The following is a 20,155-nucleotide window of genomic DNA, read 5'->3' as shown; positions in this document are numbered from 1 at the left end:
GTGATTCTTTAGACAACATCTCTTTGAGGCATCTTGAATGTTTGGTAGACATCCCTGCTTATGTTCCAAAGCTTACGCTTTAAGTGCAGGCTGGAAGCAGCTGGGATAGGCTGTGGAGTTTGGTTGTTAGCCTGCCGATTGCAAGTTGGAAGTTTTTAAGGCCTTAGCACTCTTATATTCTTTGAAAATTCTGAATTCTTATTTCATAGATTCCCTTAGTGAAACCTACAGTGTTTGCAGGCATTAAGGAAATTTTAACTGAAATTTCAAAGATATGGTCAGTGGCATAAATAAAACCCCAATATTTTTTCTTTTCAGCCACTCGATATTCATGATGTTAGTGTTCCATGTTATAAGTTTCATGTTTCTAGATTATTCTGCGCATACAGTGCAATTTTTTTAGCCCAATATTACCGCTGATTGGAGTTTATGGAAATGAATATTGAATCAGTCTTGTGTTTGAATACATATCTCCATGTTTTGTTTTGGTACCAAATCTGTGCCTGCTGATTGCATGGGCTTGAATGTGTTTCAATTCTTTCAACATACGCTGTCTGAAAATTTTCAAACAACTTTAGGTCCTCTGTCAACAACGAAAAATTAAAAGGTAAACATACTTCAAAAAAAAACTCCTAAAAATCTCAGATTCTTTAGGTATTATGCTTTATATTGCTTCTGAAACTGGACTCTTTTTCATTGCAACCCGCAACTCTAAAGGGAATGTAATTGCTATGGTGAATCCTCTTGTCCTATAAGCCAATTTCTATGATAATCACTTTCTTTTATGTCTCACAATTCACATGTTTCCATTCTATCTCGGATTGCTAAGTGGAAAATTTATTTGTCAAGCATTACGTGACATGTGAGGAGGGAGCAATACTCAATATTTTTATATCTTAAATTCACCCCTAATTTTCTTACTTCTATTCCTCCAAGATATGGATTCATCCTTATAATAAATGGTGTATGGGGTATATTTAATGTAGAAGTTCCCTAGAATAGCACATTGAGAAAAAAAAAAAAAAAAAACTTGCGTGAATTATATTTTAGTCATAGATGCATAGGATTTATTTAGGACTGTAAACAAAAAGTAATAACCTCCTTAATGGATTAGAGTATTTGCACTGTTCTCCTTTTAATATGAAATCATTTTAAATTAGCAAATGCTTAGGTGTGATGATGGAAAAGTTTGATAATAAAAATAATAATTATTCTTTTTAAATTTTGAAGATCTTAAATAAAAGAAATAGAAGCAAATTTAAGATTTAAAATCCTTTCTTAACTAAGAGTTTGAATCTTAATAATTAATTGATAATTAATAATCATTATATTATGATGTCTTATGCATTGTAAATAAAATAATGTATTTTTTTAATTAAATATATAGAATATGATTATGAATATATATCCTGGTTTAAATGTTTAAGTTCAATCTTAAAATAGTTATAGAAAATTTTGTCTAAGACATATTTTAATATTTTGTTACATCCCAAACTTTGCTTGATTTTAAAATGTTCTTATAGCCATTGAGATTTCAGGTGAAGTCAGTTGACTAGTAAATTAGTTGAACATTATGGTTTCATGTGAAATGGAAAAGTTGGTTATTCATTATAATTTCATGAAAAGTGAAATGACGGTCAATCGTTATGATGTTTTATGAAAATGATTACTTGTTATGGTACCTTTGATTTTATAATGAGGAATATGTTATTATTATGGTAATTCTCTTTTTGCAGGAGCACGAAGAAGTGGGGAAGCATTGCCAGAGAGGGAATTGGGTAAGGGGCACCAATCCACCAATGAGCCAACGGGTATGAGTTCTAATCAGCATGGATAAGGGTAAACGGCTAGGCAAGCAAGAGTATACTATGGAAGAACATGAGCTAACCTAGTCAATATGTGTTTATCATTATATAATAAAAGAAAAACACTAAGCATAAGAACAAATTGTTACCTTTAAATATTGGGAAATTCTCAGAGCTTTTTGTTGTGTCAGGCATGTCTTAATATAACAAAACCATGATACCTATATACTTATACATGTACATACATATATGTATATATGTGTAAATCAATTAAGGTATACAAGAATGTATACGCCTACTTTAAAATTGACTACAGAAGATACATATGTTTAGGATTTACCCATGTATGTGTATGTGTACGTACACGTGCATATATGAGTATAGGTAGGTACAATGATGTCCTTATATTAAAACATTAGGAGGATGAAGCTATTATTATTATTTATTTTTTCCAAACTTGGCAATGGTTTAATATTATATCATGTGCAGCCATATTCCTTATAATCTTCAGCGGGCCTTCATATTTCTCAGTGGCCATTTTAATAATATGAAATTGCATATGCCAATAGTGGCCTGTCGTGATGGTTAAGTTGTTGAGTTGTTATCCTTGCCATCAAGGTTCAAATCTAATGGGGATGAGGTCCCCCGTTTGTGGCCTCACTGGTTCATAGCTCCAGGTCAAAGCGTTTACCCCTCTTTAAAAAAAATAATATGAAATTGCATATATGTTGATGATTCTTGTTGTAACTCATATTGCCACTTTCTTCCTTCTTGCTCGTAACCGCGCATGCTATCAAAGAGACAAGTTCTTATATGTGATGGTTTCTTCATGCCAACAATCGCAGGTTCATATCTTATTCTCAGCCCACTTATTGTTCTGCAAATTCATTCCATTCATAGTCGCATATTGTTCTGTAGATTCATTCCATTCACAGTCGCATATTGTTCTGTAGATTCATTCCATTCACAGTCGCATACTATTTTGCAAATTCACTCCATATCACATTCGCAGTTGCAGTCAATTGCAATTCCACTACCGTATATTTTTAGCTGCTTATCTCCAATATCATGCATCATTGTTGAGAATACTTTCCACACAGAGTCGTGCAACATTTTTGCGCATATCTTTCATACAACATCGAGCATCCTTGCTTGAGAAGCGCAAGCATATAGTGTCGTGAGACAATATTGCAGGCTGCACCTCTTAAATCCTTGCTCTACGATTGCAACCCTTGCTTCACACTTACCAACAATTGCTAAGGGTCCATTCTACACATACAAAGGAAGCGATAATATTTATCAGGTATTATTTCTATTCTTTACAGTTGTTATAAGAGGCTCAGAAATCTTAGCTTGAGAATTGAAAGAAAGTAATGATAATTTAGATAGAGTCTAGCTTCGAATGGAACGTCTTCTATTTACTCATGTCTGGTTGTACAAACATGCATAAGAGTTTGAAGAATCTATTATGTTCAGACTTAGTTTTCTTATCATAACATTGTTTAACTTGGAAAGAGATCCAACCAATGCAATGCTTATACAGGGACATCTTCTATATGCCTCTAAGATAAGAGACAACACTCTTAGGAAGAGTCAAGAAAGACAATTAAAAAGCATCATGAATCTTTTGTATTAATGTTAAGCCAAAATCCTAGGCTTAGGCAGAATGTATTTGGTTGTGATTATACAACGTTTAGACAGCCACCCCGAGATTCATCAAGGATGACCAGCAAGGTCGAGATGAAGGGTGTGGGCTGATAATTAATGAACAGTGGGTTATCCCTGCATGATAAGAGAAAGAAATCAGTAGCTAATAAACAAATAATAAATATAAGCAATCTAACGATCTAAATCAGCTCATGATAGTCCAAAGTATAGGTCTTGTTTGTCAAGGAGCGATGGGTGATCGAGTACATAGTGTCCACGCAAATCCTTGGCCAAGGTAGGGTAGTGGCATGCTTGCTACTGTGATCACAAGAGATCAAGATTGCTAGCAGTTGTTAGATAGGTTGATGGAAGGTATCCATTGCCTGGTTGGCTGCCTAGCCGACACTCTAACACTAGGATGCTCAGTGATAGGACAGTGGTGTCCCAAGCCTAATCCCGGGGTAGGGAAGGCCTTTCTCAGTTAAGATTGTGTGGGGATACGTAAAGGTCCGCGGTTGGGAGGTAAAGCCCTTGGCAACTCTCCACCAGATGCCAAGACTTGCACAATACAAGGATATGATACATGCATGATAACTTCTTTATCAGGTACCTTACTTTTATGTCTTCACATTTTAAATTGATGCATGTTGTAGATGGTTAATATAGTTAAATCGGTTATTCTTTTCAATAGATTAGGATTCAGTTAATTTGCTATATCTTTTGTTCATTTCATTTGAATATATAAATTATTAAATAGAGGTTACTATTTATAAGGTGGTCATTATAACTGTCCTTCATGTGATTTTGAAAAGAAATGTTTTGTTAAATTAAATCAATTAAATAGGAATGGAAAAATTAGCTTGTTACATATTTATTAAAGTCCGATTTTATCTTAGCATCATTCTTCTAATTTTATCTTAATGAAATAAATTGTAGATATTTATGGATTTATTTCTGGATTGTGACTTGCATGCTCTAAGATAGTATTGACATCACATTTTATTATTATTATATTATTTTATTTTATTTGAGTTCAAAATAAGGAATAAAATATATATTGTAAAGAGATCATGGAACTTGTCGACTGGACTCAAGCAATATGCAACAAATATGTTTATTGAGGCAATGTTTGATTTTTAATGGATATAAAGTTGTTCCAAATGCATGTGACTGATTTGAGAACTATTGACTGCATGAGCAGGGGTATGATTGAATTGTGGTATCCTCTTGAATTTTTTGAGATCACTATGTTTTTCATCTTGAAACTATGTTTTCCATGTGTTTGAGATGGAAAGAAAATCTAGGAAATGCTAGTCAAGAAATGAATTTTCTCTGTCTTAATCATTTATGTATCGTGTGTACTTGTCTAAATATGTGTAACAGAAACTTATATTCAATTGATTCAAATGTATTTGCATTCGATGATCAATACATTGATTATTGTTGGCTATATAAATTCATTATTTTCCTTAAAAAAACTACCAAATCCTCTTGATGGGACTGTAGCTTCCCATCATTTAAATATGTAGTTTATTTTATTGATCTAAAACTAACCTAATTAATTTAATATTCCAACATTCCCCCCATATTACATTAATTCGAACAAGAGTGGAAGTTGCAAGGGTTATTAACCCAACCCTTTGGAAACTTTGACAAAGTGCTTTCAGCAATCCTCTTCACTCGCTCAAGCAACACCAAACTGGTCACATCAATGGATCTCCTAATCATAAAATGAAGTTGTCTTCACACTATGAATGTTCCCACCTCCCCTACACAATGGGACACATTTCCTCTGAAATTCTACATCTCCTCCGAGTGTGTTTGATGCCTCCTCCAGTGTTGCACATGAGACGCCTTTCATCCAAAGGTCCACATCTCCTCTAAGTGTGTCTGACGCCTCCTCCAGTGTTGTGGAAACAATCACCATCAATATGTCTACCCTTAAGATGCCTTTCCTTTGAAAGTCCACAGCTCCTCTTAGTGTGTCTAATGCCTCCTCCGATGCTTGACATATCACCAACCAAATCATGCCCCCCCCCCCCCCCACTCCTTAAAGGGACAATCATGACACTAAGCCCCCTTTTCTCTTCAGGACACGTATAAGTCAAGCCACCTCTTCTCTTTAGGGATGAATTTGCCAAGCCCCGACTTTACAAGGACACGAATAGTGAGAAGCTAGCTCGGGATCATAAAAAATCTCCTGCCTCTAATCTCCTATGTGACCATATTAATATTTATCCATTTGATGACTAATTCATTTCCTTGAAGACCTCGATCCATTTAATGAAAATGGCTTCAAAAAAACAAAAGTAATGTTTGGCATATGTCTGACAATGACGATATGTTTTCCAAATCTCCAATCAAAATAAGCAAGTGCATTTGTGAAGATTATAGAATTTGGAACACCAAACATCGAATGAATCCCCAAAAACAATGATCCTCGAAACTTCAAAATGTACCAAATTTCTCTTGATAGATTTACACTAGTCAGAGAAAATGACTAAACTACAATTTATGATGCACATGCAAGGAGGAAATCCTTTAAAAAAACTCTAATCTATTTCATAAAGGTAAGTCTACACACCAAATGCTATCGTCAATGCCTTTGTACAAACATGTTAGAATATTCCCTGTGCTTAATGTTTGTTGTTTGCACTCTAATCCAAAGCTATGGTCATCGGTTTCTTTTGCTTTCAGATGCTGCCTCATTTCATTTGATGGTTCATCGCCTTTTGATTTTTATTAATGTTGAAAGCTATGCCCTTATTTCACAACCAAACACCTTCTGAACTTATACAGAATGCAGCATGCATATTAGCAACATACCTTTCTTCAACACTGGAATTTGGATCCTCACACCTCCAATGTAAGAAACCAATAACCAAATATGACTTGTGAAAATGATTGATTAATATGCAATGCAGGATTCAATTTGCACAAGATTGTTGCCTCACTTCAAAACGTTGAAACTGCTGCTATAGGATGAATGAATTATTGATATACCGAAAAAATGTGTAACAGGTTCGCTTACAGTGCAGACTTCAATACTCCAGAAAATTAATTGTATAACTTTGTACTGCCGCAGCTATTGATATCTACAGTAATGCCCATGGTCCAAATAAAAAATGACAGTTCTCCTTATCACACCTCCATTACAATAATTTCAAACTAAAATATGTCTCCCTCCAGCACTAAGGCAAGAAATGGTAAACTTTATTAAACCAGGTTTTAAGGACTATCTATTGGTGTTGTAGCATGCATTGAAATTTTGAATAACACCTCTTTAAAAAATGACTTCAAGGCAACTTATAAAGTCAAAACTTCTCTTTGCACTCTCCTTATGGGCTACATTCTTGGTAACTTTGCACAGTTTGCACTTTTATCACACATGCAACTATATTTCAGGCACCATTGTCTTTTCTCTTCGTTTGTATCTACCATCTACATCTCAGTAGCACATGAACTGTAATGGCTCTGATACCAAATGAAAACACGTAATAGAAACTTATATTCAATTGATTCAAATGTATTTGCATTCGATGATCAATACATTGATTAGTGTTGGATATATAAAGCCATTATTTTTCTTAAGAAAGCTACCAAAACCTCTTTACAGGAATGTAACTTCCCATCAGTCAAATATCTAATTTATTTTATTAATCTAAAACTAATCTAAAAGTAACCTAATTAATTTAATATTCCAACATCCTGATGTTATTATATCAGTATTTCATTATGTCATGCTACACAAGTTCCATTGGCCTTGTCAGTATCACGTTGTTAGCCTTCCTCATGTTGGGTTGTGTATCTTTCGTGTCATGAAAGATTCTGGGGAAGTGTAACTGCTTCATGGTAGGGTGGAAATGTGCTCCGGCAATGTTCTTGCCCACCTTGTTTGACAAAGAAGTAGGTTTCAGGTGTTCCCTGTCAAGATGGTGGTCATATGTCATAAACTCTTCCCTGTCAGGTATTATGTATTACATGTCTTCTCCCATGTGAGCTAAATGTTTCCTTAAGTTTAGTATTGTAATCAAATTGTTGTACTTCAACTTATTTTAGGATTATGGTTTCAAATCTCTGCATGGTGTATTAGACACATGACATTAGTATATACTAGAATTTGTGTATTTTGATGAATTACATGAATTTATATAATATTTAAATTATGATGGTCGTTGCAAATACTCAAGAAGTAGGCCCCAAATGTCAAATGTATGACCTACAGCCTGTAAAACAAATCTTAATCAGCAAGGCAGTCCCAAATTTGAGCACAAAGTTCAATGATAAGTCCCTAAATCTGGCCTTTAACAGCAAGTAATGTAGAGGCTTAGCAAACGTGGCCATTGATCAATGGTCGGACCCCAAAAGCCAAAAGTGTGGGCCAAATTGGGCCTAGAACTGAATGCCTTAGGCCCTAATCACCTGACCTGTGGCCTTGAGAATGTCAACAGGCCTTAAAGCTGAAATGTGTGCACCTAACACTTTACAAGAGGGATCCTAATTACCAAACAGATGCCCTTGAATTGAAAAATCAGGCCTAAACTATTTTTGAGATGCCTTATTATTGAAGCATGAGGTCCTAAATCAGACCCTAACTTAAGTGGGGCAGGTCCTAAATCTGGTCTAAAGCCAACGTGGGCTCTAAGTTCTAAGAGCCAGCCCCAAACATCAAACGTATGGGCCTAATGAGGCCCTAAATTTGAGTGACCATGGGTCCAATCCTGTAGCATGTGGCCTAGAATTGACACCTATACCTAAACTCAAACAAAATAAAGATCTAAAGCTGAAACATGTGGGCCTAAATCAGGCCCTAACTCAAATAAAATAAAATTTCAAGCCGAGGCATGTGGCTCTAAACTCAAAGTATGGAGTCCCAATTCATACATGTGCTAACAGGGCCTCAAATTAAATGCAAGACATCAAACATGACATCAACTCGCCTCGAATTTAATCACTATAGGCCTACACTTAATGATGAGATGCCTACATAGAGAAGTTTGATCCATTATGGAGGTTTTAATTTTAATTTTGAAATGAAAACAGGCCTAAATTTAACAAGGAAACTACAATTCAACGCAAATAAAATGGGCTGTCAAATATCTTCTAATTATTATTAAATTTTTGAGGCACTGCAAGGGGAGTATCAATCGAAGAGACAACATCCATATAAACAGAGCCCATTCTTTCACTTCAAAGGAGATTTTTCAAACTCATTTGAGGCAGATCTGGAAAATTCGAACCAGCAGGGCAGGTTTTGGAGATTTTTCCACTCATTTTTCTGCAGGACTGCTTATTGGTGATGGTAGAATTCAGTTCATAGCAATCTCTTTCAGATTTTCATGCTAAGAACTGATCTCAGGCATTTAACAGTGATTTAGGGTCTCATTGCAACCCTTTACCAGCATTAAAACTCTGATTCTAAGTGCCTCCAAGTGTTTATGAGCATTAAAATTCTGATTTCAAACACCTACAGATCTGATTACATCAACTTAGGCTCCGATTACAAGCATTTGCCAGCAATAAAATCCAGTCTCGAACTTTTGGCAGCAAATGGAGAAGCTTACAAGTGAATTAGGCTCTGGTTTCAAGCTTTTATCAGCAATTTAATATCTGATTTTTCAGATCTCAAATCTCAGACGTTTAGCAGCGAATTGAAGTCTGTTTTCACTTATATCAGATGCATTTAAGGTATGAGATTTATCAGCACCACTCCTAGACTTAAGATTGTGGCCTCCTTATAATGTTGCTATCATAGTTGACTGAGATTTGTCGTCATTTTCAGAACTACATAGTTCTGTATCAAGCTCTGTTTCTCAGATCTCAGTTAAATTCTTTCATACGAAGTGAAAGTGATTTTAAGAAAGTAGTATGAGGTATAGGATTAAAAAATGACTAAATTTCTAAGGTCTGATTTTAGTACTTCAGCAGCTCTTAACTTTATAATTTAGTCCAAATTTGAAGAAATAACTTGAAATCTGATTAGAGGTTAGTGTGGCAGGATTATTCATGGAGAAAGGGGTTGAAAATTCAGAGTCTAAGGCCAAAGCCAAGGAAAAGAGGGATCCAGCAGCAAAAGACAAAGAGCTAAATGAGCCAGCAACTAAAGGAAAAGAAGCCAAAAATGTTGAAAGTGTCAAAGTACAAAGGTTGGCACAACTAAAGTCTGATACCCAGCTATCACTCCTGAATCCACCTTCGCCTCCACCTGGGAAAACATTGGTGATGCCAATCTTGGCCCATTCGACATAAATCTAATAAGAGACAGAATATATGAGGTCAACCAATCCAAAGAAATCAAGAAGATGATCAAGAATAGTATCGCACAAGCAGCAGTCTTCTCTCCTACACATCAATGGACAGAGTGAGTTTTAGAGATGGCAAAAAATTGCAGTCCAACCACTAGACAAGTCCTCACACCAAAGGGAAACATTGCAGGCCCACTCACAGCAGATGCAACAAGGGAAGCCTTCAACATCCTAGAACACAAGGTAGATGTTTGTAAGACAAAAAAGGAAGCCATGAAAAAGTATGAGAACAAATCCAGTCATTATATTAGCCTCGAGGACAAGGAATGGTTAGCAGAAACTAAAAGAACTTGCTCCCAGCTCACCAAGTCAACACTGATTTTAGAGATGTGGGAGATCTCATTTTGATGCTGAACAAAGTAATGGGCAGTCCAGGAGCAGCAATTTTTAGGTCATGGATGCGTTAGTACACAGAGATGATACTTAGTGGGAATGGGATGTTTTATTAGAAAGTTATGATCAGTGACAACATCAATGAGCAATTGAGGACTAAAACACACACCAATGTATTCTACATGACATCCAACATAGTCTATATGATGGCTTGGATGTGCAAGTATCCTGGATTGCAATGTCTTGGGATAGTAGGGAACAAGAAAGGAAAACTAGTGGTTTATGACTGCTACCCTCAACTGCACCTCCACAACAATGGTGGTTTCAGAATTTCTAATGATGTATTTGTCATGCATTATGTAAGGCTATTGCATGGTAACCCACTAAAAGAGTAGTCAAAAGAAGCAGAGGATCTAGCGAAGAAGCCTGGTTCATGGTTTATCCAATTCCCCAAATTCACTTACAACTGGGTTTTAGGGAGCATAGTGTGTCCAAAGAAACTTCCTAAGTTTCCACCTAACAAGCTAGTACTGATGGCGGTGGGAAAGCAGTTGTTGGCATATGACAAGATTCAGAAATACAAGGCTGGTTTCCATTCAGCCTCTCAACTCTTCAAGTAGTGGAGGTAGCAGAAGGAGATTTTAAATTCTACGCTTTCGGACTATATCATGGGAGAGCACACTTTGAACCCCATCATCAGACTAAGAGAGCATATGAAGTTCAATACAGGCACATAGCACATATAGAGAATCATTGGGCTAATGCTAAAGAGAATATCATTTTCCAGGATGTCAATTGAGTTGATTAGAGCAAGCAAGTGGATCTAGATTCCTGATCAAGTGGATGATGATAGGCAATACCTCCAACCTGATTATAACATGGCAAAGAAGGATGCCATTTCACATATTGATTGGACAGACAAAAGTGAATAAAGTTTGGATGCAGTAATGGCAAGAGTTAAAAAAATTGCTGAAGTTTGATCGCAAAGACAGATAGCTCACCTACAAGTAAGCAGGCTTTTGTTGACTTATGAACTAATGAAGGATATAACTGAACCTAAAGAGAAATCACTTGGACAACCACAGGGGATGAGTATTGGATTTGAAAGTCAAAACGGTTAAAGAGGTGGAAATAGGCCTTCCTAAACAAAGCATAAGAAAAGGAAGAAAACAATCAATCAAGAGCATCAACAAAAGAAATGAAGGCCTTGAACAATAGAACAAGTACTAGAGAAAGAAGTACAAGTGTTAGTTGCAAATGAGTTGGCAGCTATTAAGAGCTCTAGCTGCATCCTATTGGATTGGAATGAGTAAGGGATAGATTCTCCTCTTCAGCAGAGCAAAGTGCATCCAGATGAAGAGAATGAGATTATACACTTGGAGGCACTATCAGAAGACAGCGAGATTCAACCACAAGAGGTGGAGGCAAATCAAGAAATCAATAAGGAAGTTCAAGAACAAAATGAGGAAGAGGAGAAAAGAGAAGATGAGATAGTAGAGATCACAGCACCAGCATGGCTATTGAATGGAATGATGAAGAAACAAGTTACAGTTGGGCAGCCGGTTAATAGCATGGAAGAGATAGTTAGAAGGAATGATGAAAAAGAACATAAGGTGTCAGCCAAGAGTTTCTATCAAGTTACAAAGAATGCTTCAGGTATGCACATTGCTCAAGTTCCTAGACAAGGTAAGGGGAGAGGTTATGACTGGAGATTATGACATAAGGGCCCGTTTGGCAACAGGAATACGGCTGGAATAGGCATCTGTCTATTCTTGAAATCTATGAATTCTCCATTTGGGTGTAGAAGCTAGGAATTGAGAATAGGCATACAATAGTAATATTGCCCAAAAAAATGAGTATCTCAATTCCGCCTAAATAGGTGGAATTGGAATACTTATTCCTATTCCACTTTTTTACTTTGTTAAAAAGCACAAAATTTTGGGTCCGTGAAAATTGTGCTGCTCATTTGCGTCCATATTGGCACTCAAGCTTCCATGATTTTTTGGCACTCAGTCTTCAACTCAAAAGAAACTTGCATCAACACTGGTAAATGCACCATCACCACCACCAGATTCCTCCAATTCCCACACATCAAAGTCACTTGAATCACCATCACATTCATCCTCTCTATTTGCATTGTGTTTTCTGCCACGGCATCATCTGATTTTTTCATCGCAGGTTTATCAATAGCACTGGGTGCACCAGCAGATGTGCCATTGACAGCAGATTTCTCTAATTCATAGCAAACAGAATCAGTTGAATCATCATCAGAATCATGCACTCTATATCGCATTCTGTATTGGCTCCATTCCTTGTCAATTAAATCTGAATCATTAGAGTCATCATCATCGTGGGGCCTCTCCTTCTCATTCCTTCCCTGGCTTTGTGAGGACCAATTCTCCATCAAAATCCTGGTGAACCAAATAGAGAATAGGAATACATGTTCTCATTTTCTATTCTCAGATTAACAAATCCAGAATATGTATTTCTATTCCTCTATTCCTATTCCTACCGCCAAATGGGCCCTAAAGGAGTATGAATTGGGGAAAACTACCAAGAAACAAGAGGTTGAGGAAGCTCACGGGTCTATTTGATCTTTACAGGATGAAATAATCAAGAATGTTGTAAAGAAACGAAAATATAAAGAGGAGAACAAACGGTTGAAAGAGAGCCTTAGACAGATAAAGAATCCACTTTAGAAAGCTGGCCCAACTTTCATTCGTCCCATGCCAAGTTTCAGTCCGTCTATGGTAGGGCTCGGAGTAAAACTTACAGGGCAATAAGCAAAGAGATGGGTGGCATTGTATTAGAAGAGGCAAAAATGTTCACTGTAAAATTCATTAAGACTTATGACACCGTGCTCTTTCTTCAAGAATGAAGCCTAGAGATATTGAAACACTACAAGGATTTCTCATCCAGGCAAGAAGAAAATATTTCCCACTTACAGGCTCTCATGGAGGTACCATTACGTACACTAATAAAGGATCAAGGAGTGGAAAAAGAACAAAGGGTTGATTTCCTAGCATGGCATCAAGTGATCTCCCACAAGGATGATGTACTTAAACATAAAGAAACCGATTGCTTGGCTATAAAGGATGCCATTTTGGAGGTAATGAATGATATAGTGGGTTATGTAAACCATATTTCACTTGAAAGTGGATGATAATCAGAAGATAAGTGTGAAAAAACTACAAGGGAAAGGTGAAAGAAATCTACTTCATGGAAGGGAATCCACTCGTGCTTGACCATTTGGATGCAGCTGCGAAATTTGTTGGGTTCATGACTATGAGTAATGCAGCTGATTGGAAGAAAGCATGTGTTATGTATACAAGTGAGGTGAGATATTATGAGTATAGGCTTGGATTAATGCCACTTGTCCCCATGGAGGTGCTCAATGAGATTGTGTCTAGGTTCAATAAATGTGAGAGAAAATGATGATGATGGACACAATTCCCAAGATGATGACTTGATGTAGGCCAACATGGCTTTGAATTTCATTGATTAATAAATAAATGTTTAGTTTTGATTGGCCCATTTGATGCCAAGTGGCATAGGACCTACATTGGCCTTCTTTCTAATTGGCTCTTGGAAGCATTTGAATTTTCTTATTGGTCTATTAGACGGTGGCTTCTTCTACAAGCTCTCTCTTCTCATCGGTCCATTTATCGGTGCACCTTAACTAATGGCTATGCCTATTCTATTTTTTTCATGGGTCCTTGAAAAGCAATGTAATTTTTCCATTAGCCCATATGGTAATGTTAATTGCAATTAGGTAGGCATTTAACATTTGTAGCTATGGTTATTGAAACCCTAACTAGGGCTTATGTGGATTAATCTAGGCCATTGGTTTTGATTTAATCTTGGTCATTCATTGGAATTGAGCCACTATATAAAGGCTTATTCACATCATTTGTAAGATAGAATTGTTGGAGAATTGTTGCTTATATACCACCAAGTTTGCTCTATCATTCATTGTTGTGTCTTACATGTTGAATAAGTATTTGGAAGTATTGAATGGTGATCTACATTCCTTGCTTAGAATAGATTTGATTTCAAGTTGTTAAATTAAAATTTGCTTTGAGTAGTTTAGCTAGATAAGAGTGATTGTGAATGCATAAATTGTTTGGGTCGACCCTAAATGAAACCACTAGCTATTTATTTATTGTAAATTTTGTTCGCAAAGTTAAATGACATTTATATAAACTTGGCGTCAGTCTATACGTGATCTTTGATTTGCATTCATAGATGGAATTAAGGAAATGGTATTGATTTGAAAATCATTTGAACAAACCTTAGAAGCTTGCACTAGGTAAGTGGAGTCAATGACAAGATTGCATCTAGTAGAGTCCAAATGTGCTTGTTGTGTGATCAAAACATAGTCCAGGGAGATGTTGAGGATGTTTTCATAAGCAAAAATGGGAAAAATCTGAAAATTATTTTTTTGGTATTTTTTATGTTCGAGTATTTTGCATTTTCGGAGGCCTCTAGGGCATTTCTGAGCTTCGTCAAACAATGAATGTAGAACTTTAGAAGATCTTTCCAAAAATTCTGACGGTTCATAATTTTGAGCTACAAGTAAAAAGTTATGACTTCTACAAGTAGACGTAATTTTTAATATAGATTTTTGTAGTTTCTATAGTTGTTAAGAGTTTATTTTGTAATTAATTAGCTTGTGGACTTTTTGTTTTCATTTCCAAGGGATAATGGTGACCCTTGGGATCCATCAAACTTGTATAAACTCTATTTTCGAAATGAATGGATTACTTTTTGGCTTGCAAAAACATCTACTGTTGCATTTTAATTGCTTTCAATTAAGTCACAATACCACAGGTTCTACACCAGGTATTGTAATCTGAATTCCTAATTCAGATCACTGTGTATTGAATCGTTAGGTAGAAGTAAAATTAGTCTAGATTTACAAGTTCAAGTAGCATATTGCAGTTGGATATACAAAGTATATTTTTATTGCACATTGTCAAATCAATCAAACCAAGTTGACAAGTCTTAGTGCACAATGTAAGTCCCCTTAGTGAACCCAGTAAATCACATTATTTCAACTAAGTGAGTATCCACATTAAGGAGGGAAATTGAAGTCACGCTATGATCTCATTGCAGTCTTAGCATATGAAGTGTCATATCCACAAGAGGATTTGATAATTGGTGTTTCATCTTGAAAAATTAGGTGTTTTGTCCTGCATATTGTAGTGGAACAAAACTCGCATCAAAAATAACCCACATAAACCCATACTGAAATGGACTTGGTATGGCTGCATGATGCTTTAAGGGCATACCCAGTGACCTAGGGGTTTTCAATGCTTGTGCAGCTAGAATAGGCCAGTCCAGACTCTAAACCAATTAAACACTTTTAACTGAAATTTGATCTTGATCTGGTAAGCCTCAGGTCTCAAATGCTATCCTGCAGTAATCACACTGCCAAAGTTTGAGCTTGAGAGCAGAGAAATTCTCTAAAAGTGGAAACATCTGGACACTAGTCCTGCAATCAGAGATCACAAATTACAATGATCGGAGCATTACATGCAGGAGGAAACAACCCATCCCCGCAAACAGAAAATGTCCATTAGTCTAGACATTGCATTGCCGAAAAGATTACCCCTACTCAATTGTACTTCAGCTCAACACATCAAAGAAAAGCCATTCTACTAGAGTTTTAGAAGCATATTTAAATATGATCCAAATTTCTTTAACGACCATGCCAGAAGTTTAGCCCTGGTGAGTTACCATTAGATGAATTCAGCTTCTGCTGGGCCGTAACAAATTAAAAAGAGGAAAAAAGAAAATTGAACTCCAGATTTGTTATATCCATCTATCTATCTATATAGGAAAGGATGAGGGTGGGTAGCAGAGAAAAAGGGGAGTGGGGATTGGTGGATGGATTAATGTGTGTGTGTGTGTGTGTATGACATCAAACAAAGGCAACACATTTATAAATGTTGTTAATTATTTCAAACGGACAACACGGAAAATGAAAAATACAATGACTTACAAAATAACATAAACAAGAAGGCAGAAACTACAACTAACAGAAATATAATTGCTGATATTCTAGACGAAGTTTTAGTAATAGGTTTAGAATGGAAGCACCTCCAACAAAGAGCTTCGTCAGGAAATTTGTGCTGAGTCCCCTAATGTGGGGCAGTGTCAAACACTCTCTGCGACAAATAGCGATGTTGCTGCATCCAAATAAATATCTGAATCCTGAAATTATGGGCATTGTTATTTGATTTCCCCCAAAAGTGATGCTAATGTTCTGACTCTGTGTCTGCAAAAGATGCTAAATTAGCAACTGTAACCGAAGACAGCCGCACGTTGCAATAGTTTGTGTAAAGATTTATGTTCGAAATAGTCGACTACAAAGTTTAGGCGTTAGATGACGGTCAATGGAGTTCCTGTCAGGGTTATAGGGGTTTTGGTTGTGATTTCTGTAGGGTTTTAGGAACTGCGGGGTTCGCCGAGATTCTCCATCTATTGATGGATAGAATTTATTGCCACCCCATAACAACGTCAGAGGTAATAAGAATAATTAAACTGTAATAACATGTACTCCAATTATACATTCATGAGAATTGTAATAATTGTAAGGAAAAATAAATCACATATGAAAACTTGGAAAGTTAGTTACTTATGCTAGCTAATATATATTCTATTCGTTGAATTTTTTTAATGCATATTAAAAGTGAATAATGAAAAAAATTTAATCACAGCTGCATAACACATTGAATAATTAATGTGTCATGTTCAAAATATAACTTTACAATTTATATCATGGTTAGGTTAGTATTAGGATTACTCTTGCTATATATTTATTACTATAATAATAAGGGACAAGGTTTGGTGTTTTTATGAGTGGAAATATGCTTAGTGTTAGTATTAAAGTTAGGGATAGGGTTAAGGTTAGGGCCTAGACGTATATTATGATTACAAAAATGTATTCAAGTTAGAAATGTAGTTTTGATCATGATATTGTTTACAATTACAATTTAATGTTAAGGTTTATTGTTAGGGTTAGATTTATGTTAAGATTTATTCTTAGGGTTGGATTTATGGTTAGGGTCATAAATTTTTTTTATGGTTATGATTGTGTTTAGCCTTTAAATCAAAATTAAGGTTATGATAGGGATTAAGGTTAGAATTATGAATAGGGTGATTGAAGTTAGGATGGAGAATATTATTAATATGTTTATGATACAAATATAGTTATTATAGGTCAAGTACTTAAGATTAGGATTAATGTTAATGTTAGACTTCAAATAATGGACAATCTTAAGATTTATATTATGTTTAGGAATATGGATATAATTAGCACTTGGCTTTGAGAGACATTTAGATTTTTGTTTATTTTTGGTATGTACATTGCAAATAATATTTCATCTATATTTTCCACATCCATTTAAAGATAACATTTAATCTTATCTATTTTAGAATTTTATTAATGATACATATTATATAAAGCTATATACAAAAAAACAAGGGTTAGTTTTAGGATTTATACATGATGGTTAGGATTATGCATAGAATTAAGATTTATTACAAATAAATTTAATGTTTGATTTATTTGTGCTACCGCATATTTGTGACTTCCATATAAAGCAATATTTTGATACCAAACATATTAGAAAGTCATGCATATAGACTTATGAAAGTATAGCTTACAAATCTTTCGAATATAGAGTTATGAAAGTATACTATACACATCATGTGAAGAATTAAAAAAAGCATTAGAGTTTACCGAGCCATTTGGGCTTCCAACAACCATTTCTGATTTGTTTTCCAAAGCATCTATTGTTTTAATTCTTTACTGCAAAAAAATTTAAAATACAAAATATCAATATTTCAAAATTATGAGTGTAAAATTATCCATAATTTGTAATAAAGTAAGAGTTAATAAAGTTAAAATAAATAATGTTTGGTACTACATTTTGTGCAAGAAATATTAAAAATACTTAGGATAAGAGATTAATTTTTTTACCAAGGTGAATTCTAACAAAATAACTTGAGATAGAAAACCAAATATAAAATTATAAGGTCATGATGTTACATAGATGAATTTCAACTTGTTAGTTTCCAGAATAGTTATTCCTGAATGCATCCATTTATTTATTTTTTAAATATATATAGATACGATATCATATTAATTTTATTTTTTAAGTAATAAACATTTTCTCATATGCAAAACCTTAGCTTTAATAAACCTAAAGTGTATAAACACGTAAAAACATGAAAATGCAATGTTTACCATTCAAATAACTAACTCGAGTACAAAATAATGTATTTGAATTACCAAACTTATATAACATAAATAAATGAACATTAAATTTTATCACCGAGCATTTGGATCAAGAGACAATATATAATAATATTGTTCATTATTTTGAGAAGTACAAACCACCAAAATTTATTGATAATGTCTATTATGTATAAAACAAACAACAAAAATGTGTTGACAAAATGCACAATCTATCAAATAACGTCTAAGGTTCCCAATCTGCTTTGTTCTTCTTTTCCTCTAGCAACTTGCTTTCTTGCCTTCATTTTTTCATATCTGTCATATGTGAAGGGTGGCATAATCCTTATTCCTTGCAAAGATTTGACATGTGATATTGCAACAAATGTGAGACCACTTCTTTCAGTGGGACCTATATCGATAGTAGCTTTTTGTAGTGTTAGCCCTTGTGATTTGTGTATAATTAAAGCCCAGGCCAATCTCAATGGAATTTGTTTTGTATTGCCCCTATCAATTGCAGGAATTGGAACTCTCTGAAGATGATGGTCATCGCAAGGAATTCCAGAATAATTATCAAAATCAACAAGTACATATGATGGCAATAGTGGTGATGCACTTCCAGGATGATATACAATACTTTGAACATATCCTAATGCTCCATTGACAAGACCAACTTCAATCCATAGGTTTGAAGCTAGCATTACCCTTGCATCTTTGCTAAGTAATAGTTCAATGTCCAACTCATCACTTCCATCTCCATCCATAGAAACATGTGTTGTTCTAATAGCAATGCTTCTTGCAATAGGGTTTGATAGTCATAGTAGCATTTTCTTATTATGATTGTACACATTATCATTTGTTGAAAATAAATGAACACTATTTTTAAACTCCTCATTTTTTATATTGCTCATGTGTGCATTGCATCTTGACATAAGCAACATCCAGTCCTCTAGTGTGGGGTTTGCATCCCTTATATTTGATAGAAGAACACGAAATCTTTCTTGCTCATTACTTTGCCCATCATGTCTAAAAATATGATTTAAAGTAACTACAGTTTGGAATTCTTGCCATAGTAGCTTTGCATGCCCCCCTCTACTTTCATATATTGTTATATCACTAACTAGAGGTAATTGTGCCTAATCTCCAACCAATATCATAGATATCCCTGGAAAAATATTAAAATATGTATATCAAATAAATACTTACAAATTTGTATTCTCAAAGTACGGAACAAACTAAATTACAATGAAAATCTCTTACTCTAATAAATTCAAATACTAAACATACCTCCAAATGTTTTATGGCTATTTTCTAAAAATGCTTGTCGAAGACGAGAGTCTATGTTTTGGATTAATCTCTCTCCAAGGAAGCTCATTTCATCTATTAATATGTATTTTATATGAGATAATTCCTTTTGGAAATGTGTGAGTCTTGCTCCTTGTAACTCTGTAAATTCTTTTATAGGTATTCTCAACTTGGAATGAATTGTTGATGCTCCAATGTTGAATGCTGCAACACCCGTTGGTGCAAGTAGAAGGAAAGGAGAGCATTGTGGAAAAGATGAATTTTGTAATGCTTGGCTAATTGCACCAATCAAATAGGACTTTCCCGTTCCTGCTGTCCCTATGATAATCCCTTGAATTATCATACATAAGGGTGATGCATCTTGACATGTATGATAGTGTGACATTATAATGTTAATTGCTTTATTTTGTTTGTCACTAAGTTTTTCATAGTCCACACATTGTGGTATCTCATCATGGATAAGACAACCTACATCTCTCATCAATCTTATGAAATTTATGGCTTTATTTGTGTATTGT

The 20,155-nt window shown here is 35.0% G+C and overlaps 2 protein-coding genes across 2 annotated transcripts in view; both read right to left on the bottom strand.

Annotated features, from left to right (window-relative positions):
• LOC149578283 (uncharacterized) overlaps window positions 1–16,637 on the bottom strand; it is a 91,445-nt gene extending 74,808 nt beyond the window's left edge. The window contains exon 1 of the mRNA XM_089828085.1: window positions 16,193–16,637. Within this exon, the coding sequence (XP_089684211.1) occupies window positions 16,193–16,322 (130 nt within the window). The 5' untranslated portion in view covers window positions 16,323–16,637. The remainder of the gene's footprint in view (window positions 1–16,192) is intronic.
• Window positions 16,638–18,568: 1,931 nt separating this feature from the next.
• LOC149578282 (uncharacterized) lies at window positions 18,569–19,096 on the bottom strand. Its single transcript, XM_089799917.1, has one exon. It carries the CDS (start codon window positions 19,094–19,096, stop codon window positions 18,569–18,571), a length of 528 nt encoding a protein of 175 aa, XP_089656043.1.
• Between the last annotated feature and the right edge of the window lie 1,059 nt (window positions 19,097–20,155).

This window comes from Cupressus sempervirens, chromosome 1 (assembly GCF_028749045.1).
Source record: "Cupressus sempervirens isolate cs-2001-9-10 chromosome 1, ASM2874904v1, whole genome shotgun sequence".
Classification (NCBI taxonomy): Eukaryota; Viridiplantae; Streptophyta; class Pinopsida; order Cupressales; family Cupressaceae; genus Cupressus; species Cupressus sempervirens.
Note: the sequence above shows the minus strand (reverse complement) of the source record. Positions and strands in the feature narration are given on the sequence as shown.